The 22,404-nt window shown below is 40.4% G+C and overlaps 1 protein-coding gene across 2 annotated transcripts in view; it reads right to left on the reverse strand.

Annotated features, from left to right (window-relative positions):
* Positions 1 to 16,993, reverse strand: part of LOC108891706 (thymocyte selection-associated high mobility group box protein TOX) — a 134,646-nt gene extending 117,653 nt beyond the window's left edge. Inside the window, exon 1 of one of the 2 annotated variants that reach the window (XM_051071166.1) lies at positions 16,299 to 16,993. In XM_051071166.1, coding sequence (XP_050927123.1) covers positions 16,299 to 16,403 — 105 coding nt within the window. In that variant the 5' untranslated portion in view covers positions 16,404 to 16,993. The remainder of the gene's footprint in view (positions 1 to 16,298) is intronic. The other variant, XM_051071167.1, reaches the window with a different exon arrangement.
* Positions 16,994 to 22,404: the final 5,411 nt, after the last annotated feature.

Genomic DNA, 22,404 nt, shown 5'->3' on the forward strand with positions numbered 1-22,404 from the left:
GAGCCATTGTATTACTCTTTGATGGGTTTTTGGAAGGGGGTCTCTGTGTGTGTGTGTCTGTGTGTGTGTGTTTGAGGGGGGAGGGGAAGAGGAGTTGATTGAGTCTGTGAGAAGCTGCCACAGGGAGGTTACAGTCAGGAGAGCCAAGAGCTGTCACAGATGATGAGCTCTGAAAAATATTATCACAGAAAATAATTAGCATAAAAGCTTTTATTTTAAATTTGTTGCAACAAATTCAGGTTTCTTACAGCATTTTCCTTATTGAAAACTAAATTCTACCTGAAATGTATCAATAAAAATCTTCTTTTGCAGTTAATGTCACCAGTTTATAGTTTAGTTTTAATAGCATTCCCTGTCACTGATGTGCCTTTAATTATCGGTTCTATCAGGGATCATTTATGTGTTTATCTTACGGGGGTGAGCCACCTCACAGGTTGGTTATATTACCTGTTGACCTCAGCTCAGTGAGCTAAGACAATGTTTAATGCAGTGTTTTTTCTGATATGAAAATGGATATTATTCAGCACATCTAACCTCAGCAGGCCCCTCTTCAGAAACTCATATCTGCAGATGTCAAAGCTGGCTCAAACGTTGTCCACAGTCTCATGACATGTTTAACACGAAGCACAGCACGCTGGTTAAGCTCATGGCAAACTGTTACTAACAGCTAAAATGAAAGCTTGTCTGTATGTAGTCTAACTGGTTAGTTTGTCACTAATCTCCAAATTTTGCAAATTGCTATAAACTTCACTCTCTTAAACCAGTAACAGTCTGAGCTGGACTGATAGGGGTCTGTATGGATAAAGATAAAATCCTAATGATACCCATCCCTACAGCTGGTTAGTGGCTTCGCCCTGACTTTAGGCAGATGAGATATTCACTGTTCAAATAACTTCATTATAACCCTTGTTTAAGCATAAATGATTTATATATGCACCCAATAACAGAACTTGCAAAAAAATGCTTTTGCTCAAAGCTCAAAGCTTGTAAACTCAAGTTAAAACTGAGTTTTATCTCCTTTTGGGAGGGGGTATCTGTGTGTGTGTGTGTGTTTGTGTTTGTGTTTGTGTTTGAGGGGGGAGGGGAAGAGGAGTTGATTGAGTCTGTGAGAAGCTGCCACAGAGAGGTTACAGTCAGGAGAGCCAAGAGCTGTCACAGATGATGAGCTCTGAAAAATATTATCACAGAAAATAATTCGCATAAAAGCTTTTATTTTAAATTTTTACATCTCGGAAGTGTGAACTGTTACGCCAGCGTGTGCCCTGCGACCTGCGTTGACCCCGCGGTTGCCGGGGTCCCGCGGTCGCCGCTCCCCCGACGGGCGCCGGGTGCGAGGGCCCGTTCAACGCTGCTCGCAGCTTTAATTAGGGCCCGAGCAACGAGTTGCGTGGGCCCAACGGGGCCATGCAACGAGTTGCAAGGACCCTCTTGTTTTCGGTCTGTTTATTATTATTATTATTATTATTAGGGCCCGAGCAACGAGTTGCGTGGGCCAACGGGGCCATGCAACGAGTTGCAAGGACCCTCTTGTTTTCGGTCTGTTTATTATTATTATTATTATTATTATTATTATTATTATTTTTTTTCTTCTTTTTCCGCCTCTTAGATCGGCTTTTTGAGGGCCTTAACATGCGTGAAAACTTACCAAAATTTGCAGACGCGTCAGGCACGGCGAAAAATTTAATAATTTAGGGGTCTTGAGCATGGGTGTGGTAAAATGGCCTCGGTAGCGCCACCTACATTTTTAAACGGAACAGCCCCTCAAGCCCGTTGCGCCTAAAAATCTGAAAATCTGCACACATATGTAACATCCCATGACGCACCAAAAAGTCTCTTGGAGCCATATTCTAAACCCAACAGAAAGTATTTTTATTTTGACCGGAAGGTGAAAAAATTGTGTGTTTTTGGCCATTTCCAGGGGTCGCTTGAACGCGAACTAGTCCTAGACGCATTATCCGATTGACTTCAAAACTTAATAGTATGTTCTTAAGACATAGACGATGTTAAATTGCGGCAGATTTTGAGTTTTTGTTGAAGGGCGTGGAAGTTATGGCCCCTCAAAGTTCGATTACTCGCCACGAAACAGGAAGTTGCTTTATTTTTGCTATATTTCGGCCATACTTTGTCCAAACTGCATCAAACTTTACAGGATTGTTAATGGTACCTATCTGCACACATCCATATGTCAATATTCATACAATTGTTGTAGCACCACCTATTTATAGCAGGAAATGACATATTTTATAGTGTGATGTCCAGTTTCTAGACGGGTGACCAGATTCACTTCAAATGTTGTCAGCCCCTCCTTGAGGAATTTTTTGGAAGACTGGCTCCGAAAATTGTGAGTTTTGGTCGAAGCGTGTGCCGGTTCTGGCCCGTCAAAGTTCAGAAACCCAACTTCCTGTTTGAAACCTCAGATTTTGGGGTAACTTCCTGTTGCGACTCTCTACTTTATCCTATAGATGGAGCCATTGTATTACTCTTTGATGGGTTTTTGGAAGGGGGTCTCTGTGTGTGTGTGTCTGTGTGTGTGTGTGTGTGTGTGTGTGTGTGTTTGTGTTTGTGTTGTGTTTGAGGGGGGAGGGAAGAAGAGTTGATTGAGTCTGTGAGAAGCTGCCACAGAGAGGTTACAGTCAGAGAGAGAGCTCACAGATGACTGACTTTACACAGCAAATATTACATAAAAGCTTTCAGTTTAAATTTGTTGCAACAATTCAGGTTCTTGACAAGCATTTCCTTATTGCAAAAACTAAGAAATCACTGTAGACTTGAAGAATTGTCTGATGCTTAATGGTCAGGAGAGGATATACAAGTTTATAACAGCATTTCCAGCTGTCATAGATACTCTAATGAGAAGCGTCACAGGAGATATATTCAAGGGGTGAGCCACCTCACAGGTGCGTTATATTACCTGTTGACCTCAGCTCAGGTGAGCTAAGACAATGTTTAATGCAGTGTTTTTCTGATATGAAAATGGATATTATCAGCACATCTAACCTCAGCAGGCCCTCTCTAGAAACTCATATCTGCAGATGTCAAACGCTGCTCAAGACACTAGTGAAACTGGACTTCAAGTTAATGTCTGAAGGATTGTAGGTCTCATATTGAAGATTACATGTAATCTTTCTCCATTTCTGTTTCTTTCCATCTCTCTACTCATCTTCCCATATGTCTCCCCTTGACCAAAGCTGAGCGTGGATTGATGCTGTCTTTACAGTTTGGTTTTGATCAGTTAGGAAATTTCACACGGGGTCAGCTGATTTTTTCGTGTTACTCAGTGTACGGCGACAGGAAAAGTGCACTAGGTCCACAGGCGTCGAGGTGAACCAGCTGAATATAAGCCACTCAAGTTGACGACAAGTGCATTGAAAAGTAAAAGCTGCTGGCCTTTACCTTTTCTTTGTCAAAGCGCCTGTTCGGCAAGTAGTTAGTAAAGTAATATTTTCAGCCTTGTCCACAGTCTCATAACATGTTTAACAGGAAGCACAGCACGCTGGTTAAGCTCATGGCAAACTGTTACTAACAGCTAAAATGAAAGCTTGTCTGTATGTAGTCTAACTGGTTAGTTTGTCACTAATCTCCAAATTTTGCAAATTGCTATAAACTTCACTCTCTTAAACCAGTAACAGTCTGAGCTGGACTGATAGGGGTCTGTATGGATAAAGATAAAATCCTAATGATACCCATCCCTACAGCTGGTTAGTGGCTTCGCCCTGACTTTAGGCAGATGAGATATTCACTGTTCAAATAACTTCATTATAAGCCTTGTTTAAGCATAAATGATTTATATATGCACCCAATAACAGAACTTAAAAAAATGCTTTTGCTCAAAGCTCAAAGCTTTTAAACTCAAGTTAAAACTGAGTTTTATCTCCTTTTGGGAGGGGGTATCTGTGTGTGTGTGTGTGTGTGTGTGTGTGTGTGTGTTTGTGTTTGTGTTTGAGGGGGGAGGGGAAGAGGAGTTGATTGAGTCTGTGAGAAGCTGCCACAGGGAGGTTACAGTCAAGAGAGCCAAGAGCTGTCACAGATGATGAGCTCTGAAAAATATTATCACAGAAAATAATTAGCGTAAAAGCTTTTATTTAAAATTTTTACATCTCGGAAGTGTGAACTGTTACGCCAGCGTGTGCCCTGCGACCTGCGTTGACCCCGCGGTTGCCGGGGTCCCGCGGTCGCCGCTCCCCCGACGGGCGCCGGGTGCGAGGGCCCGTTCAACGCTGCTCGCAGCTTTAATTCCATTAGAAATTAAAACTCGGGACAATTAGTGGCAGATTGGTCTCAGCTCAGTGCGCTATAGTCGCGCTCTCAAGGCACAGAGATGACTTAATTACAGGCTCATCTGAAAACTGTGTGATGGTACTGTGCTGGAGCACACAGTGAATACCTGGAGCAAGGGTCAGCCAAAGCAAACTTAATAGATGAAGAATTAACCACCAGATAAAATAGTACCATACAGAAAAAAACAAACAACCTAACCAAACACAAAAACCTTGCTTTTCCTTCATATTTCTAAGAAGAAACTTGAATAAATGTAAACATCAGTGCTGAGAAATTATAAACTACACTCAGAATGTTAGTGTAACCCTGCTGGTTTGTGAGCATTTCAACCAAAGGCTACCAAACGGGATGGGAGAGGCTGAAGGTCAAATGTTGGTGAGTTCATATTTTTCTGGACTGAACACCCGTTTCCTTGTTTAGGAGATTTTTCGGTGCTTGACTCTTAGGTTTCAGTTTGTCACTTCCTCTGGATGGAGGGGTGTACACACCTGATAAGAGTTTAATTTGCGCACATATTCCAAATCTGTGGAATCTCTGCAGGTCAGGATGGGACACCCTTTAAGCCACCGACAGAGGCATATTTTTACCTAATATCTTAAATAGTGAAGTAAAAAGCTGAATGAGGTATCTTAGCCTTGCTACAGTGTGTTTCCACGACAGAGTAACCACAGAGAGAAAGGTATTTTATCAAAATCCTGAATGAACACAGACAACTAACCAATTTCTTTTTATCTGTTTCATCACTCTGCTTATGACAAGGACACAAAGCACATTTTTCTGTAATTGAACCAACTCTAGTTTATGTAACGACTGACCGTTCTGCCCTTCAAGCTAGAGAGAGAGAGAGAGACAGAGAGAGTGATTTGATCGCTCTGTGTACTTGCTCTTGTCACGTGACACCATGTCCCATTATATTGTGATGTTGTCATAGGAGGAGAGGAAATGAAATGCCTTGAAGCTATATGGGCTGTGTGTGTGTGTGGTTGAATGGTGGGGGAATCAGAGTCGTAAAAGTGTGTGAATCTATATGACCCTGCATATGTTTGTGTGTGTGTGTGTGTGTGTGTGTGTGGTCCTGCAGAGTTCAAGATTTGTCTGAAACTCGTATGACCCTAATTGGGTAACCTGGGATTTATTTGTTATCATCTCCATTCAATCATAGCAACTACTGGCCCAAAAAAGATGCCTAGTCTTTGTGGACACAGTTTCATCAATGAGATCAAATGACTAACAGGACAAACATGATCAAATATCTCTACATAATGACACGACTGTGGCACTCAGAAACTAACAACTTAAAGCCACACTTTAAGCATCAAACATCACATGTAAACTGAACAATAAATGATATTTAAAACAAGGTTACAGAGAAGCATGCCCACCTTGCACACCTTGACCTTTACATGATGATAAGATGATGATATGAGGGTATCTAGATGTTAAAAATTAAAGCAACACCAGTCCACAAAAGCCAGTGTTTGTTCACCAACAAGTGTGAAAGTGAGAACCAATGCAACTTGGAAGGTCTGGGTCTGCAGCGCAGGTTTTAAAATCCTGTTGGACTTGATCACACATCAGAACTGAGCATGTTGTGTTTGGTGATGAGGAGATTTCACAGCGACTGACACCTCTGACTTGACAACCACTGCAGCCGATCAGACCAGCAGAAATGAGAAAAGATGCAGTAGATGTCAAAATCGCCCAGAGCCAATTTATCTCCAGCCTTACAACTTTACTGTTGCTTTGTTTTTCAGCTGCTTTTCGTTAGCGGCCTCAACTCTTAAAAGCCTTCTGGTTCTGCCAATAATCTCCATGCTACTTGAACACTTTGAATATAGCTCAGTTTTGCATTTTGATACATTTTTATGCAAATGTAGTGCATGATGGTATATGAGGCGTCTGAAAGCCTGTGTCTTATATGGCAGCAGTATGAACACCTATCCCCTATGAAATAATGTGTCTTTATCTCCTCTGTGTCTGAATCAATGGTAATTCATAAGCTCTCCTCTGGTGGCTGTGGAGAGGATGAAGCGGTTAATGAGTTCAGCATCACGTGTGGATAACCACACATCACGGAAGTAGACTGTTTATTATTTGTGGTTGGTGTCTATGACAATACTGTTATCATGTGCATCCACAGTGATAAGATTCTAGCACTTTATTAATTCTCTCTCTTCAGTGATTCATATAGTACATACTGTAGGATGAGGTTTTATGAGTTGTCTGAGATACAACGGAGATGCTGCTTCTATATAGTTGGTTTTATTATTGCTTTCATGTCTCCTTTTATGTAAAGGGGATTTTTGGCTAAAACCACCAGGCATGACAAAAACTCAAGGGGAAACACTACATGCATTAGAGTCATTGAGTTACAGTTTAAACCTGCTTTTCATCCAGTTTTGCACTGGGTTCATGGTGTGAGGAAGCTGATGCTTTTTCTCCAAACGGTACCATATTGCATCATTATTTCCCACCTGATATTCAGAAACTTTTACAGAGTTGCGCTCACAATCCAAGTAAGGCCAAGTAATTATACAACAGTGTGTGAAAACACGGCTACTGTTTTACACGTGGTGACAGCCAAATCTAGATACAGCAAAAGGGAAACATTTCTTGATTTTTAACAATGGAAAAATTGGGGACAATAAGCGATGAAAGAAGCTGTTGTTTTTTTTTCAACAAGTTACCGTGTCAGTTGAGAATTTCCTTTGTGTGCGTCTCTGTGTTCGGGGGATGTTGCATGAATGGGCAGTCAGCATTTAGGGTTCAAAAGAAAACAGCAGCCTGAGCTCCTGTCTGTGTGAAAACCAAGGCTACGGTGCTCTGTATCAAGTGCCATTGTTTTGGTAATAGTAAACCTGGGGCACTTGCCAGGAGGCATTAGTCATTCATCTAACAAGCTCCACAAAGCAAACCACAAAGTGCTCCACTGTCGACTTCCTCTTATTGAATTCTGAGCACATAAGCACATTTCCAAGTATCTTAGAGCAAGGTATAAACTTTCTGATCACTAGCTACCTGAAATATGGCTGCCATGTTTGTTTATTTGTACATTTCCCTGACAGGAAGCTCGCTCATTTGGAAGCATGTAGGTTTTTTTTTTTTTGTTTGTTTTTTTTTTGTGAGCGACTGAGAGAAGAAGGGAGGTGGCGGGTGAAAGGCGGATAGGAGGGGATTAGGGCGGAGTGCAATTTTTCACTAGGCCAGGCATACGACATGATCTCTAATTACCCACAAAGCACTCTGTAACCCAAGCCACAGATTAGGCTGCATTATCAGGCTTAATAAAACATGACCATCTCTCAGTTTCACTCCCTCTCCCTGCCCAGCTACCACAAACATTTGTTTCTGGTTATGACACTTACAATGCCTTTGCTAAGTAACTGGCCTAAGACTGTACCTGTCACTGTTAAACTGCAGCAACAGGTACGCTGCAGTACAAGGCATTAGCATTTACTGTGTAAAATTAAGATTGAAGGCTCAGTTTACTCAAAACAGAGGAGAACATAAACAGTATTTTCTCACTTACCCATGCAGATAGTTTTGTTTTTATTTGCCGAGATCTTTAGATATAAAATATCAGCTTACACCTCATTACATTGCAGATGGATGCAATGTAATTTGTGGTGCTCACAGTACTGAAATACAGACTTTGCATAAAAGAAAATATCCCAATGTGAACTGCTCATAGTGTGTTAGCATGTCAGATTATCCAGTGTAACGTGAACACAGTTTATGGAAAGACATGCTGCTGTGCCATTTTTGAAGTATAATTTCTCAATATTCCATACACCTCCACTGTATTGTTCTGGGTAGCTAAAACCTCTAGGTACCACTATAGAGATAAGTGAAAAAAACTCAACACTTTAAGTCACTGCTTCAATCAAAAGTCAAACTTACTATTAGTGTTCCTCCATTCTGCTATCAGAACCTCTCTCCTATCTCCTGCTGCTCTAAAATAACATTATTCGTACACTAATAAGTTGTTTTTAGACTCTCGTCAAAAGTCTTATTCCTTTTTCTTTGATTTGAAAGCAGCTGGCTGTTAGCAATGTTGCTTGATTTAGTGAGTTGGGGCCTGACAGAAACAAGTCCTCTGCACATACCTTTCACATACAGTACACCCTGGTCTGATTCTATAATGGGTGCTTATAGACACATACACACACTTTAGCACATATGTACAAGCTGATACAGAGCAGCACATACACACTAAGGTGCCATGGTGGAAAGTAGTTAAATATATTTACTCAAGTACAGTACTTAAGTACAATTTTAAGGTACTTGCACTAACTTTAATATTTCCATTAAATTCCATACATCTATTCCACTACAATTAAGAAGGAAATATTCCTTTTTTACGATAGTTATAGTTGTTAGTTGAGATTGTATATCAGCAACAACATGAAAATGCTGCTTGCATTTTATAAGTAACAATAATCTGACAATATAATAATTGGCATGGCAATGTAAAATTGACAGTGGCTGTTTTTGCTTTATAATGAGTATTTTACTGCTGATACTTTTATGTACATTTTGTTGTTAATTCTAATGCACTTTTAAGTAAAATTCTTAATGCAAGACTTTTACTGCTAATGAAGTATTTCTACAGTGTGGTAGTGCTACTTTTACTTAAGTAAAGGATCTGAATGTGTCTTCCACCACTGCTAAATTGCCAGTAACACACACATATGAGTATGCACTCACACACATATGCATACACATACACATATACTTTCTTGGTTCACGTGGGTTGTGCCAGTAAGTGCTGCTTTAGGCTACGGTTTTTCACTACTGTCTACTGTGTTATTAACAATTCTATAAAAAGATCTGCTCAAGTTTCCCTTTCCTGTGTGTTAACAACCCTACCAAGCTGCTATGAGATTGCTGAAGCCTAGTTAAGAAAGAGACAGAGTCCTCGATAGCATAACACCATTGACCATATGTCATAATTTCCAAAATCCTACTTTTCTTTCCTCTGTTTGTTTTTCTTAGCGACATCACTCATCGGCACGGCTCTTGGCCAACTTGAGACTAAATAGGTCGACAACACAAAGAGAGGGCCTCTTTCTTTCGCTTTCCCTCCCTTTTTCTCAACCCACAAGCCTCCTCTAACCTCTCTATGTCCCTTTTTTCACAGCATCTATCTCTATTCTTTTCTCTCTCTGTAACTCTACAGCAACTTCTCACTTTTTCTTTGTTTTAGGCGAGATCTATGTCTTAAACCAAAAATAATAGCATTGTAAGAACTAAAACCATGGTATTACCACTGTACTTTCTGTCACACTTCTCTTTCTGCCCATTGTAAATGATCATGGAGCTCATCATTAGTTCTCAAAGAGGAAGAATGAGCCATAGTTTGATTACCTCAGTGGCTCTGTGGGCTCCCGCAGTCTCTGATGACTGAATTGGATGCAGACGATTACAGCCTTGCACAGGCAATTATATTTGCCTGCTAAATATGTCACACATAATAAACACATGCTCCTGACAGACAAGGGACAAGGCGAGACAGTCACAGCTGGGGAAAGAGGAAAGAGAGCAAATTCAGGATCATATGGATTTATCAGCTCTGTCTTCCTCAAGTGGAAACCTCTCACAGTCCAAATCAATGCATGTCAGTTGAATTAATGAAAGACACAAGCGCTCAGATTAGAAGTCAAAGATCTGATGGCGGATTGCAACTGGAAAAAAAGTAACACTCTGAAAAATGTTCCTCCCGAAAGAATTAGATCAATCTACACAGATGAGGCACAGCTTCTCAAAAATGTTCAGTTGACTAAATTCAAACTTTTCACCCTGGGCATTTTTAGATAATTATACCTTCAGTGTACTGCTTCTGTGTTAGTCTGGCCTTGGATCATTAATTGAACTTTCATATGGGTACTGTCCCTTCAGGCCACAGTGCAAACATGGCACTGACACCAGGCCGATAATATTTGTAAAGGATATTCAGTGAAAACAAGGGAGGGAAAGAGCCTTAAATCCCTGGCAAGGAGCTTATACCATGGCCCATGGTGTTTGCACAGGACATACCTCAGGAAGCTGAGACAACTGGGAATGTTTGTCCAGCTTCCAGCCTCTTCCATGCATACATACATACAGTACATACAGCACATATATACGATACATACATACAGTACATATGTACACATATACATTCATACATATAAAGTCTACATGAATACATATCATACATACACAGAGTATAGAGTGGGCCTACATGTTAACATACCATACATGTCACATCTAGTACATACAGTATATGCATACATGCTGCACATACTAGAGATGTGACTACTTACATTAGTGAACATTCATTGATTATTATGTCAATGAACTGGGCAGTCTATAAAATGTAAGAGAATAGTAGAACTGCTCTCAATTTCCCAGAACTCGAGGTGACATCTCCAAATTACTTAAAATGGTAAATGGCTGCATTTATACAGCACTTATATCTAAAGTGCATTACAATTGTCTCTCATTCACCCATTCATAAACACACAGATGGCAGCAAGCTACCGTGCCAGATACTGGCCTGAGAAACTATTTTTTGGGGTTCAGTGTCTTCAGTGTCTGTCCCAATTCCAACATGTGCACAGGAGGAGCTGGGGATCGAACCACCAACCTCAGGAGTAGTGGACAACCTGCTTTCCCTCCCAAGCCAGTCAGACCCAAAGATTTTCAATTTACAGCAATAAATTGAAAAGTGCTTAAACATACATACGGTGTGCACACATGCCCCTATGTAAAGAGGAACTGCTGGCACTTCTTATTTGTCTACATTTGTTTACCTTCTGTGCAGAAACACTGGCTGGGTTCTGTCCGAGCTTAGATGTACAATATCTGTGGCAAAATTGCATATTGTAGTTTCCTCAGTCATACTCTGTGGAGTTTTCCTTTGTTAGATAGATAGATAGATAGATAGATAGATAGATAGATAGATAGATAGATAGATAGATAGATGTGTGCACATCATGCTGCCATGTGCTGTTTAGTCTGAGTGTTTGCAACCATTAACAAACATAATCAACATTTAACTAAACACCCAGGGGCCTACTCTGCAGCAGGTGCTGGCACAGTTTCTTTTTCTGTCTTCTTCTGCAGTCAGAATGAGAATGCCATCGCACTGCCCCATGGGAAGGCTTGGGCTGACTAATGTAAGCACACTACAGTGGGGCGGCTGGTCTTAATTATGGTAACAGACGCTGAGGGGGATGCTCTGGTACCCACCAACAAGCAAGTAGCTTAGCACTGGCAGGGCCAATAATTAGCACATGGGTAGCCCCCCACCACCGCCACTACCACACACACATTCATACTGTCACTCTCATAACCTACATCAAACACAAACGCTGCATTTAAAGGCCAGGCAAAGAGGCTCGGGGCATTTAAGTGGTGGAAAAGCCATTCACAATGCTGATTGTGTTATTACAAGCAGCACATGTCTTATTTCCTGTCATCAGCATTCATATCTGCCTATATTTTATTAAAAACAATCTCCAAAATTCCCCCCCAGAAAGTCACAAAACAGTTGTAGAAACCTTGTAGCTGGGTGGGAAAAGGACATCTCACACACGAGTAGGTAGAAAAATTTTGAAGGCAAGAGATGTCTGTGCCATATGCAGGCTCTGTGACTCAGCCAATGTCAGAGCCAATTCCAGTTTTATTGAAATGAGTTCAAATAGTTGGAATCCCTATTAAAAATCTCCTCCGTGTGTCGGGGCAGGGAGAATATGATTTAGTGGCTGTTTTGCTCTGCCCCTGCTTGCTGTGTGTCACCGGCCCTTACTGTGGTATGCATGGCCTTCCTCTGCACGGGGCTATGAAAGCAATTGTGATTGTGATTCCGTAGTCAGCAAAACGCTTGAATGGCCCCGAGTTAGCATGCGCAGGCGCGCGCACACACACACACACACACACACACACTCACACACACATTCATAGTGTCCCCATACTGGGCCAGTGATTACTTCAACCCATTTGACTCTCACTCATCCTTTGATTCTCCACTTTCTGCCTCTCTGTCACATACCACAGAGTGTGTCATTAGCTAATAGCAGCAACATCACTCAACATAAACATGTACCACAGCCTGCATTGTAAGGAATTGTTAATTTGTCAGCCATGTTTAAGTACTCCACGAGTTACAAATGACACTTGTACACTAATATGTACGTGTTAATTCAAGAGCTTATTCCACTTATGAGTGACCAGTTGATTGAAACTGACTGAGTATGTTAATGCAAAGAAATCAAACCTTTGCACAGCATGCACAAATAAAACTGAGATAAGCCATTCAAATGGAGTGCATCATTCCCCAGCTTATCTGAGGCAGAGGAGACCACCAACTAACAAAGCCAGCTCTTCAGTCATGCCCTATCTAAGCAGATATCAGTTGTTGGGAGGATATATGAGCTGGGTGGGGCCTGGGTGTATAAACACAGGGCCTACCCTCTCTCTGCACTTCATGCTAGTGCTTTACTGTAGGCAGCGACTCACCTCAGCACCAGCAGTAGTCAGTACTGTTTGATTAAGGTATTCAAATAAAGGAGCAGACACTGTGTTCCCATTTCACAGAGCAAACTAAAAGTGGTGGACAAACAACTAGCCACAGTGCAATTACAGCTGTGCATGTTGTATAAGACAAGACGCATCTGTATAGTTTCCGTAATACATAAAGTGCAAATTAGTACAGTATTTGTACAATATATGTGAGTAATATATGTACCATGCAGCCGGTAAGGCAGCAGACAGCATTAAAACATGGCATGGCTTCATATTACCATTAGAGCACATAGCTGTTATAATGGTATTACTCTGTGTAATATCTCCTAGGCTGTGGGTGAGCACCACAGTAATAAAAGACACACACACACTCACAGTGAAACAAAGTGAGCACTGAAAGTATTGAAGTGAACATCTTCAGGGTTATTTTTGGATCTTTCTGATTCATCTCAGTCTGCACATGAAGTACCCCCTTTGCTCATTTTATGCATCTCCTTCTTTGCGTTCCTCACCTTTTTCTTGTTAAACAGTACTGAACGTCTCAGTAAATACAACCTTAGAACAAACTGTCCATGTTACTTAAAGACCAATCGATGACAAAAGCTGGCTGCCACATCTGGGGAAAAGGTTCATATTTCCTCCTCATGAGACATTTTGCTGTTGATTATCTACAACACTGCCAAAGTGATGGAAATGACTCGCAGTGATTGGTGATCACAGTAATTATTGACACGTTGGACGGGGTGAAAGAAAGAGTGCATCCAGGAGCGTTCACGCACACGAAATGTTATGAATGAAGTGAGCTTGCAGCTCCAAATTAGCAGTGTGACAAAGGCTGAAAAAGCATGACAGCCGCTCATGTTCCCTGGAAGTCGCATAAACTTGCTAATTACTCAAACTAGGCTTGTGTCTGCTCGCAGCATCCACAGTGAGTCAGTGGCACGCAGAACAGGTTTGCAAATAAACAGACTATAAAGCTAAAATACAAGCACATGCTCATTTTATCCAATTAAGCTTGTGTGTGACTCAGATTAACACTACTAATTTCATAGTGATAAAAGAAGAAATGTTTTCTGAGGCTGTAATTTGCTTCTTTTTTTTTTTTTTTTTTACATGGATACTGGAGCTGCCAGTAATGGTGCTAAAATTCAATATGGATGCCAAATTGCAAAATTGCAACCATCTAACCAAAGCTTCTTTTTATTCAAAATATTTTGACTGTTTTCCAATAATATTATCCCAAAAGAATATTCTCAAGCTAAACTAGAAGCCAACAAATCCACCAACAAATTCTTCTGTAAACTGAATTATGTCCACATGAATATGCAAAGTAAGCCCATAGAAACAATTGACCTTAATGCTATGATTAGCCTTTTGCCTCCACTCTGCTCAGGAAAGAGACCTGGGTTGAATTTGAAATTGGCCAACCAGGGCTGTCGGAGATGATTAGCAGCAGGTAGATCTGATCTGTAGATACAGAACCTACATAACAAATCAGATGTCTCGTTAATGCCACCGCCAGTTTGACAAGCGTTTGAGGAGAGGAACTTGACCTCGTGCTGTGTGTTAACAGGACACCAAATGATCCCCGTCGGTCCCGGCCCTCATTTGCATTGCTAGTGAAGGTAGTTAGTGTTACGCATGTGATGATGGCAAATTATACCTCCCCTTGTGGAAAAGAACCCTAAGCAAAGAGAGTGGAGGCATTTCAATAATTCAAATGAATAGTTGTAATTTTGAGGGGGTGCCACACTTTTGTATAGCTGATGTTGGCTGGTGTCACTTTCTCTCTAGTGAAAGCACTTTATAACATTTAATATCTAGTGGCTTTGTTTCCGGGATTCATGCAGTGCGTGGATATCAGCATATTCTTGGGATTATCCGCATGGAGGATGAGCCTAATTCGTCTGACCTACAAGAAGATAGCCTGTGCGGAGGAGACAGTTATATGAGCCCATTTGTGTCACAGGTGTAAACCGGCCTTATCAGTAAATGTTTTATATAGACCTCATTTCATCTGTGATCGAATGGGGGCCACTATGTCCTGATAGTTTTTTTTTTTTTTTTCCCTGTCTTCCGTGCTTGAGCAAGCTGTATGCCTGCAAACCTGAGCAGAGACTATAGATATAAACATATACATAACACTGTTTCTAAGACCTACACTAGGAGATGATTTTTTCAGTTAATTACTGGAATTTTCCGTTCAGTTACAGAGATTTTCCATTGCCCACACAGTGAAAGACAAACATCCCCAACTGTGTTTTTGTATCATTCCTCTAACCGTCATACCTGAAAGCCATCATTATCTGAGAAAGCAACGCCAAAGAAGTCCCAAACCGTCTTTATCTCAGCAGAACTTCATCTACAGCTGATGTATGGTAGGTGACAACAACAAAGTCTAATTTAGGGATTGCAGATGGCTGAGATGCTGGTATAACACTATAGTGGAAGCTGCGAGTCTGTTAATTAAACAGTAAAATAGTTTTCCTAGCATTTCCACAGGGTATATGTTGTGTTTGTGGTACTCATTAGTACTTTTCCTGTGATCTTATCTTACTTTGTGCTGTTTTTATCGCTCGTGGCAGGCTTTCAATGTACGATTTCTAGTCTTTCCCCGTCCTTCTGCTATTTATCACAGGATTATGGTTATTTTTTCGCGAGGGCTCGTTAATTATTTCATTATTTATTTTTTCTTGTGACATGTGAAACTGAAAAATATTCGTAATGCTGTTTTTTAAATGCCTGCGCACTTGCAACGGAGTCAGTGCAGGTCACAAGCCAAAAGCCGCGGGGTGTCAAAGCTGAGAGAGAGAGTGTGTGTGTGTGTGTGTGTGTGTGTGAGAGAGAGAGAGAGAGAGAGAGAGAGAAAAGAGTGATACTCGTAACAGCCAGACTCTGTGGTTTCTCGTTACAAAGTAATTAACAGTACATTACTGGCACACATCCATTTAATCGTTGAACTCCCAGCGGAAAACCATGTAAGCTATAAGAAATCATTGCGAGGGAAGCTAATGTTGGAGCAGGGAGCAGAGTGGGACAGTATGGATTCTATACAGCCCCTGGTATTCCACATCGGGTGGGACACTTAATGCCAGCTTTGTGCAAAACACAACTGTACAATCTCACAGGGGGGAAATAACATAATAACCACGTTGGGTTAGAGAGAGAGAGAGAGAGAAGGAGGGAAAGAAAAAAGTTGGAGTACACGTTTTCTTTCAACAGCAAAATAGAAAGATTGCAGGTTTCAGTGTAAAGCAATAGCTAATACTAATCTCTCTGTTCTTCTCCAGGCTAAATTAAAACCAGTCCAGTCCAAGCCCAGGTCACTTTACTTGCTGACACTTGACATTTTTTCGCAAGTGTGTAACTGTGTGTTTGGAGTAAGTGAGCGCCCGTGGATTAAAACGCGTCCAAAGCATATGTGCGTAAACAGGCTGTATTGGCTCATATAAAGAGAAAGAGAAGGAGACAGGTGAGACATCAGGAATTTGAATGCACCGTGCGTTATTTACCTTGTTCGAGTGGTAATAGTCCAACGAGCTCAGACAACTTGGATCAGTCGGTAGGGAGCATGAACCCACATTTGCCGGGGGCGCAGGATAAAATCTCACGTCCATCTCAGGTTGTGCGAGACTGAAGGCATGAAAATCACTTTCAGCGTCTTTGACTCACTATTGTCTCAGCAAACACAAACTGCCAAACGCAAGGAGAGACGAGAAAACAAGTGGTGGGAGTTTTTGCTCGGTATACTCTTCCCTCACATCCGTTCGCGGCCGAACTTCGGCACCAACTCTGGTGATGCGCAGTCCTCCTCAGAAGAGCCCCGCGCCAGGATGCGAAACACACACACACACACACACACACACACACTCACTCACTCAAAACGGGAGAGTAGAAATTTCATGGATACGCACGTGTTGGCAAAACTATCCCTCTTGTTCCAGAACAAATAAAAGCAAACCTCCAACTTAGATCCTCTCTTATTAGATATCTTACACGGCTGAGCAGCAGCCCATAAACGTGCAGCCTCTGTTTTCCCACTGCTCTCAGGACTCCATACAGGCTTTGTTATGGAGGTGCATATTCTTGCATTGGTTCCAGTACAGAAGTGGTTGGACTTCCCTCTGCCATGCGACCTCTGCCGATAATAAACGGGAAAGAGGAACGGAGGGAGAAGGGGGAGGGGAGATTGGTGGCTGCCTTGGCAACCGCTCTCCTTTCTGCAACTGCGCGCTTCTGATTAGCTGGAAATGTAGTAGTGTGCACGGCTGTGCATTATAAAGCGCACTCTGCTTCCATCAGTGCTTCATAAAGACTTCCATTTGGGTTATTGTGCCAAGGCGGATGGGAGGAGGTTGCACCGAGTCTCTCTGTAGTTCGACAATGTTTTTTTTTTAAAATGTATTTTTATTTGTCATTTCCATGATTAAAACCTGAATCTGCTGTTTTACATGTAGACGCCACCTGATAATACAAAACCTATCACAGTGTGTAGTCTAAAGCACTGAGCAAAATTCACTTGGATAGGCCAGTGCACTCCTTTCTTTGTACTGAAGTGTCTACAAACAGGTTAAAGACAAAGGACACAACTCAGTGATTTTCATCACCATAAACCCCAGTGTTTATTTATAGAGTTGTTGATTATTGATTTTTGAAAACTTAACTTGAAAACTCAATTTCAGTTATCAGAAAGTAGTTGTTTCCAGTAGTGCTTGCATTGTGTGCTCTACTGTTATTATCATTAAAAGAGATGCTAAAATACAAGAAAATGTAAAATTATAGATATAGTCCATGTTAACCTCACACAACAGGCAGTACACTTTTACAAGTGTGTGTTTTAGTATGCTCTGGGTAGAATATGTACAAGGAGGTTTAATCTTGTATTGCCATACAGTTGCAAATGTGTGTGGAGGGAAGCTGGGGCTGTGAGAGCTGCCTCTGACAGCTCACTGAATGTGATGGATAGCACACCCTTGCCCTGTGATGTGCATGCACATTTGATGTTGAAATGGCCTATCCATGGGACCATTGTCTTTCAATCATGTCAAGGCAAAGTACAGAACAGAGCACATTTTCTGCTGCCTGGCGTTATTACTATGCCACAGTTTACAGCACAATCCATAGCCTATACCCTGCCTGCACAGAAATGTTCTTTATTCTCCGGATGCCCCTCTGTTTAAAGCTACCTAATTTGAGCAGTTTTTTTAGGATGCATCATCAGTAAAACAGTGATAATATAGCCTCTTTATCAGTCCTTAACAGTGTTGCAGAAAGGCTTTCATTAGGTGAACCTGGATGTGAATAAAGAAGCATGTAACACTGAGAAGGGTACAATTGTTTTTACACAAACCGTGATGGCAGCATCTGCCCACTGCTGCGGCTCTTATGTTCCCAACCTTCAGAAAATGTAAAAAGCTGGTCATTATTATCAGCAGGTCTATTATGTTATAGTGCAACCTCTTTACAGTGCTGGCCTTCGTCGGTAGGCACATCCTGCCACTCTTCCCCCGGCGCAGCTCACAGAGGGTTAACCACATGGCTCAGTGCCATGGCTTCATGGGAATGGAATGTGGAGTGCTGTGTGTGCAGGGCTCCTTTCCCAGCATCCCTCACTGCCCAGGCGCATGCTAATGATCAGTATTATTGAAGCACAATTGATGGGCTAGCAACCAAACAAGAGAAACTAATTACTACTAAGGCTTTATTGTCCTTTAATTACTGAAGCTCTATGGCAATTAGTGCGGCACAAAGATGCAGCCCTACTTTAATCTCAAATAAAATGTGATGCAGATGAAAAAATTTGGAAGATGAAAGGTAGATAAGATAATTTGGCTTTTGGTTTGTTCTGCAGAAATGATGGCTGATTTGAGTAAAGCGTGGGAGAACAAAAGAACTGCTGAGGGTCCTGCTAATTTAAACTGAAAATCATCTCAAAACAGAATTGGCACGTGATATTTCTGTGACCTTGACTAGCTAAATCAAAAAAGAAAAAGAAAAAAGAAAAAAAGTGAACGCTGAACAATCTCTTTCCCAAAGTTACAGTAGAAAACAGTCAACCAAGCCTGCAGTTTGTGATGTCATTAAATGATGACTTACAAAGCTATTATGATAAAGAACAGTGACTTTGTAGAGACACATACACATTGCTTTACACCCACATGAAGTTTATTTCACACTACAGAGCAAGTACGGGCAGGGGAGATGAAAGCTAATGTATGGCATCTATAGTGCACATGGTTTACATTTCATGTTCCGATGTACTACATCTTTGGTCAAAATACAAAAATCTGCATCATTATTGAACTTTATTTTGAAAACATGATTAACTTCTGTCAAATTTTGCCACAGAGAAGTTCTATCAACAATGAACACAGTTTCCTCACATTATTATAATCCTGTCAGAGCAGGGGTTGAATGCAACTCTGCATTCACTCTAAACTTTTTACTGTTTTAAAAGTATCATGACCTTTTAAAACATCATCTGTCTTTATTCGTGCAAAAATGATTATACAACATACAGCAGCTTGAAGTTACGTGTCCATGAAAGCCCCACTTGGTGCATTTATACTGAAGGGAAACAACTAAGTCACAGATTTGCATACATAATCAATTCAGTAACTGCCACTTCAGTTTTATACAGTACACACAGTACAATGATATATACACGACTGTATAACTGTATACATTTTTTAAATTCCTCTTAATGAAAAGGAAGTTTAAAAAAATACAAACAGGAACCTAATGGTAGCAGTTCAGAGACAACAGGGTAACAGTTAATAGTTTTATGGTTAGGGTATTTTTGTTTATCCGCACCTCTTCATTTCACTCATTGTCTGCTGGGTAATTACATGAGTCATTTTGTTTGTTTAGTGGTTCAACTACATTAAGAGTTGCAAAGAGACTCTGTACAGCGTCAACACTTTGTCTAATATTGAGACTTCTTTGTTAACTGTGACACAAAGCACTGCAAAGAAAAAAGAAGGAAATTGCATAATATTTTTGTCTGGCAGAAACTTTTTCATAATTATTCAAAAACCTTCAGTGAAGTTGTGCCAAACTAATTTTCAGATTTCCAGCTGCCAGGTGTTGAAATTTGGCTATTATAACCTTTTTTTAAAAATAAATTTATTTTTTAATTCTTACCAATAGTGGAGTTATATGTTTATTTTAAAATTGTAATCTGAATTGCTTTAAAATCTCCTCACTCCCCATTTACAAAAACAAAGATTTCTTGAATTTCTACTACAGCAGTTTTTATTCCTGATGTGTACATGACGCACACACAGAGGTGCAAGGCATGTTGAACTTTTACTATCTGGCATTTAGCATATAATTTGATCTGTTCATGCAAACTGTAAGCCTAAGGGCAGCTACGGTGAGGTAAATGCAAATATTACCTTTACATTAATTGCACTCTGTCTGTGTTGCTCTTACACAACAAATTCTCAAAGTACATTTCCCCAAATAAACCATGCATGATTAGTCTGTCATTTATTGTGTTAATATATGTTACAACATATGTTACAATATGATAATAATAAGACTGCAGCACTACATTTAAACTTATAATTGTTTGCTGCTCAAGCCAAAAAAGCTAATCCACCAGTATATTGTGTGTCTAATCACACACTACCTTTCTGCTGCACTTGTTCCTGTCTGGTAATAATGAGGTGTACAGTAAATAACTACTAAATTGAGAAAGCCTGTGGGATACTTGGAGCTTAATTTCTCACAGGACCAAGAGATAAATGTGAAATGTTGTTAATTCACTGAAAATAATTTTATAAAATGTCATACTTATTTAATTTGTTGCTAGTGCAGTAAGTTTAAAACAAAGGAAGAAAAAAAAAAAACAAAGGACTTTGGATCTCGCAATCACCTGAGGAAAACTTAGGGCTAGCACTCTGGCCCAGCTTGCTGACCTTTGACCCCTGTACCAGGTTGCACTGACCCTGCTTGTTTCAGCAGAGCATGGGAACCCACAGTGTGTCCCGAGTGTGTCAACAATCTGGTCCAAGAGCACAAACAACAATTCAGATAATGTTTCTGGGATTATTCATTTACTCTAGGACAAAAGAACGAGTTGTAATTTTCCATCTGTCATGAATGTCATTTTAACTGTGGTAACACAGTTTGAAACATAAACCAGTCTCTTCTTCTGTCCAGATTCCGGTTTGAATAGATGTAGTGATCCTATAATGTCCCCAGTGCAGCTCTGCAGACTAAGAGGTCATGACCTAGTTTCCCCAGAGGTCAACTCCCATACTCTGTTGCAGGACTTTAAGCCTCTGACATCTGAACCACTAAAAGATTATATCCATGTGTGTTTTTTTTTCCTTCTTGATTTATTCCATACATGGAAAATGCTGACTCCCTAACAGAAGTAAGCCACAGTACAGTACGCCTGTATATTGAGGCTAGCACTGAAGAAAAACGCTGGGATATTATATGACTGACATCATGTCCTCATTGTGTCATCCACCTAGCAAATCACCCTGAAGCGTAATTAAGGAAAATCACCACAGGGCTTACATGCACTGACTCTTGATTTGGTAAAAGAGACGTGTATACCTTGCCCCTCTGCATGAAGGGCTGTAGGAAGACAGAGAAGCTCAGTGAAAAAAGAGAGCAGACTTGTCAGTCTGACCACGTTTCATTTAGCACTTCATTTCAAGGAAATTCAAGAGACTCTTCTAATTGCCTATAGCATTTCAACTCTCGTTTGGGGAAGAATGTATTGCAGTCTGCAGGAGTTTTGCTCAGTGTTTTCATATCATTAAAAAGACCAACATTTGCTCATGGTGATAATGTCAAGTGAGTTAAAGTTTCGTTTGAAATTTGTTTGTATAAACAGCAAAAAAAAAAAAAAAAAAAAAAAAGAGTGACTTGTTTCGATTGCCAGTGTTTGGTAGGTGTAATTGAAACAAGTTGGTGACATTTGCTGAGGGTTTTTTTTTCTTTTCTTTTTTTTTTTTTTGGACATGAGATAAACCATGTTTTGTGCACATGTAGGAAAACAGGCCCTATTCTTATTTCTACTCAGTGAGGCACGTGGCATCATTTGTCAGTGAAAATTGTCATTCAAGCGGAGGAGTCATTCCTATATAGAGAAATTCGAGCATCCAATCATGGTCCCTTTCAGATGAGCAATTAGGATTCTTTTTGAGTAGCTCAAATTATAGATGTTTTTACTGAGTGAGGAAAAAAGAAAAAAGAAAAAAATGAGGCTAATTTGAATGCAGGCATGTTTTTTTTTTTTTTTTTTTTTTTTTTTTTTAATGTGACCCAACAGCAATAACGACCATTAAATACATTTTATTTTCCAGTGACTGCACATTTTTGGAATTTATTTTCAAAAGTTAACTTTTTTTAATCATCCTTTTCCAGGAACTGTTAACCTTCACAGCCCTGCAGTAAACTGATGCTAAAATCCTCTTTTTATGCAGATATGAGCATCATTTTCTGTAAAAACCCTTCTATTTTTGCTCTCTGTTGAAGTTAAGACATGCAGATTCTATGTAATCTCTATCATGCATGGTGGTGAGACAATGCTTTTGCTTCTCATGTTTCATCCACTGATTAAATGAAGCATACTTGATCTTTATCTGGGTTGAAGGA

The sequence above is a fragment of the Lates calcarifer genome, linkage group LG6, assembly GCF_001640805.2.
Source record: "Lates calcarifer isolate ASB-BC8 linkage group LG6, TLL_Latcal_v3, whole genome shotgun sequence".
Classification (NCBI taxonomy): Eukaryota; Metazoa; Chordata; class Actinopteri; family Centropomidae; genus Lates; species Lates calcarifer.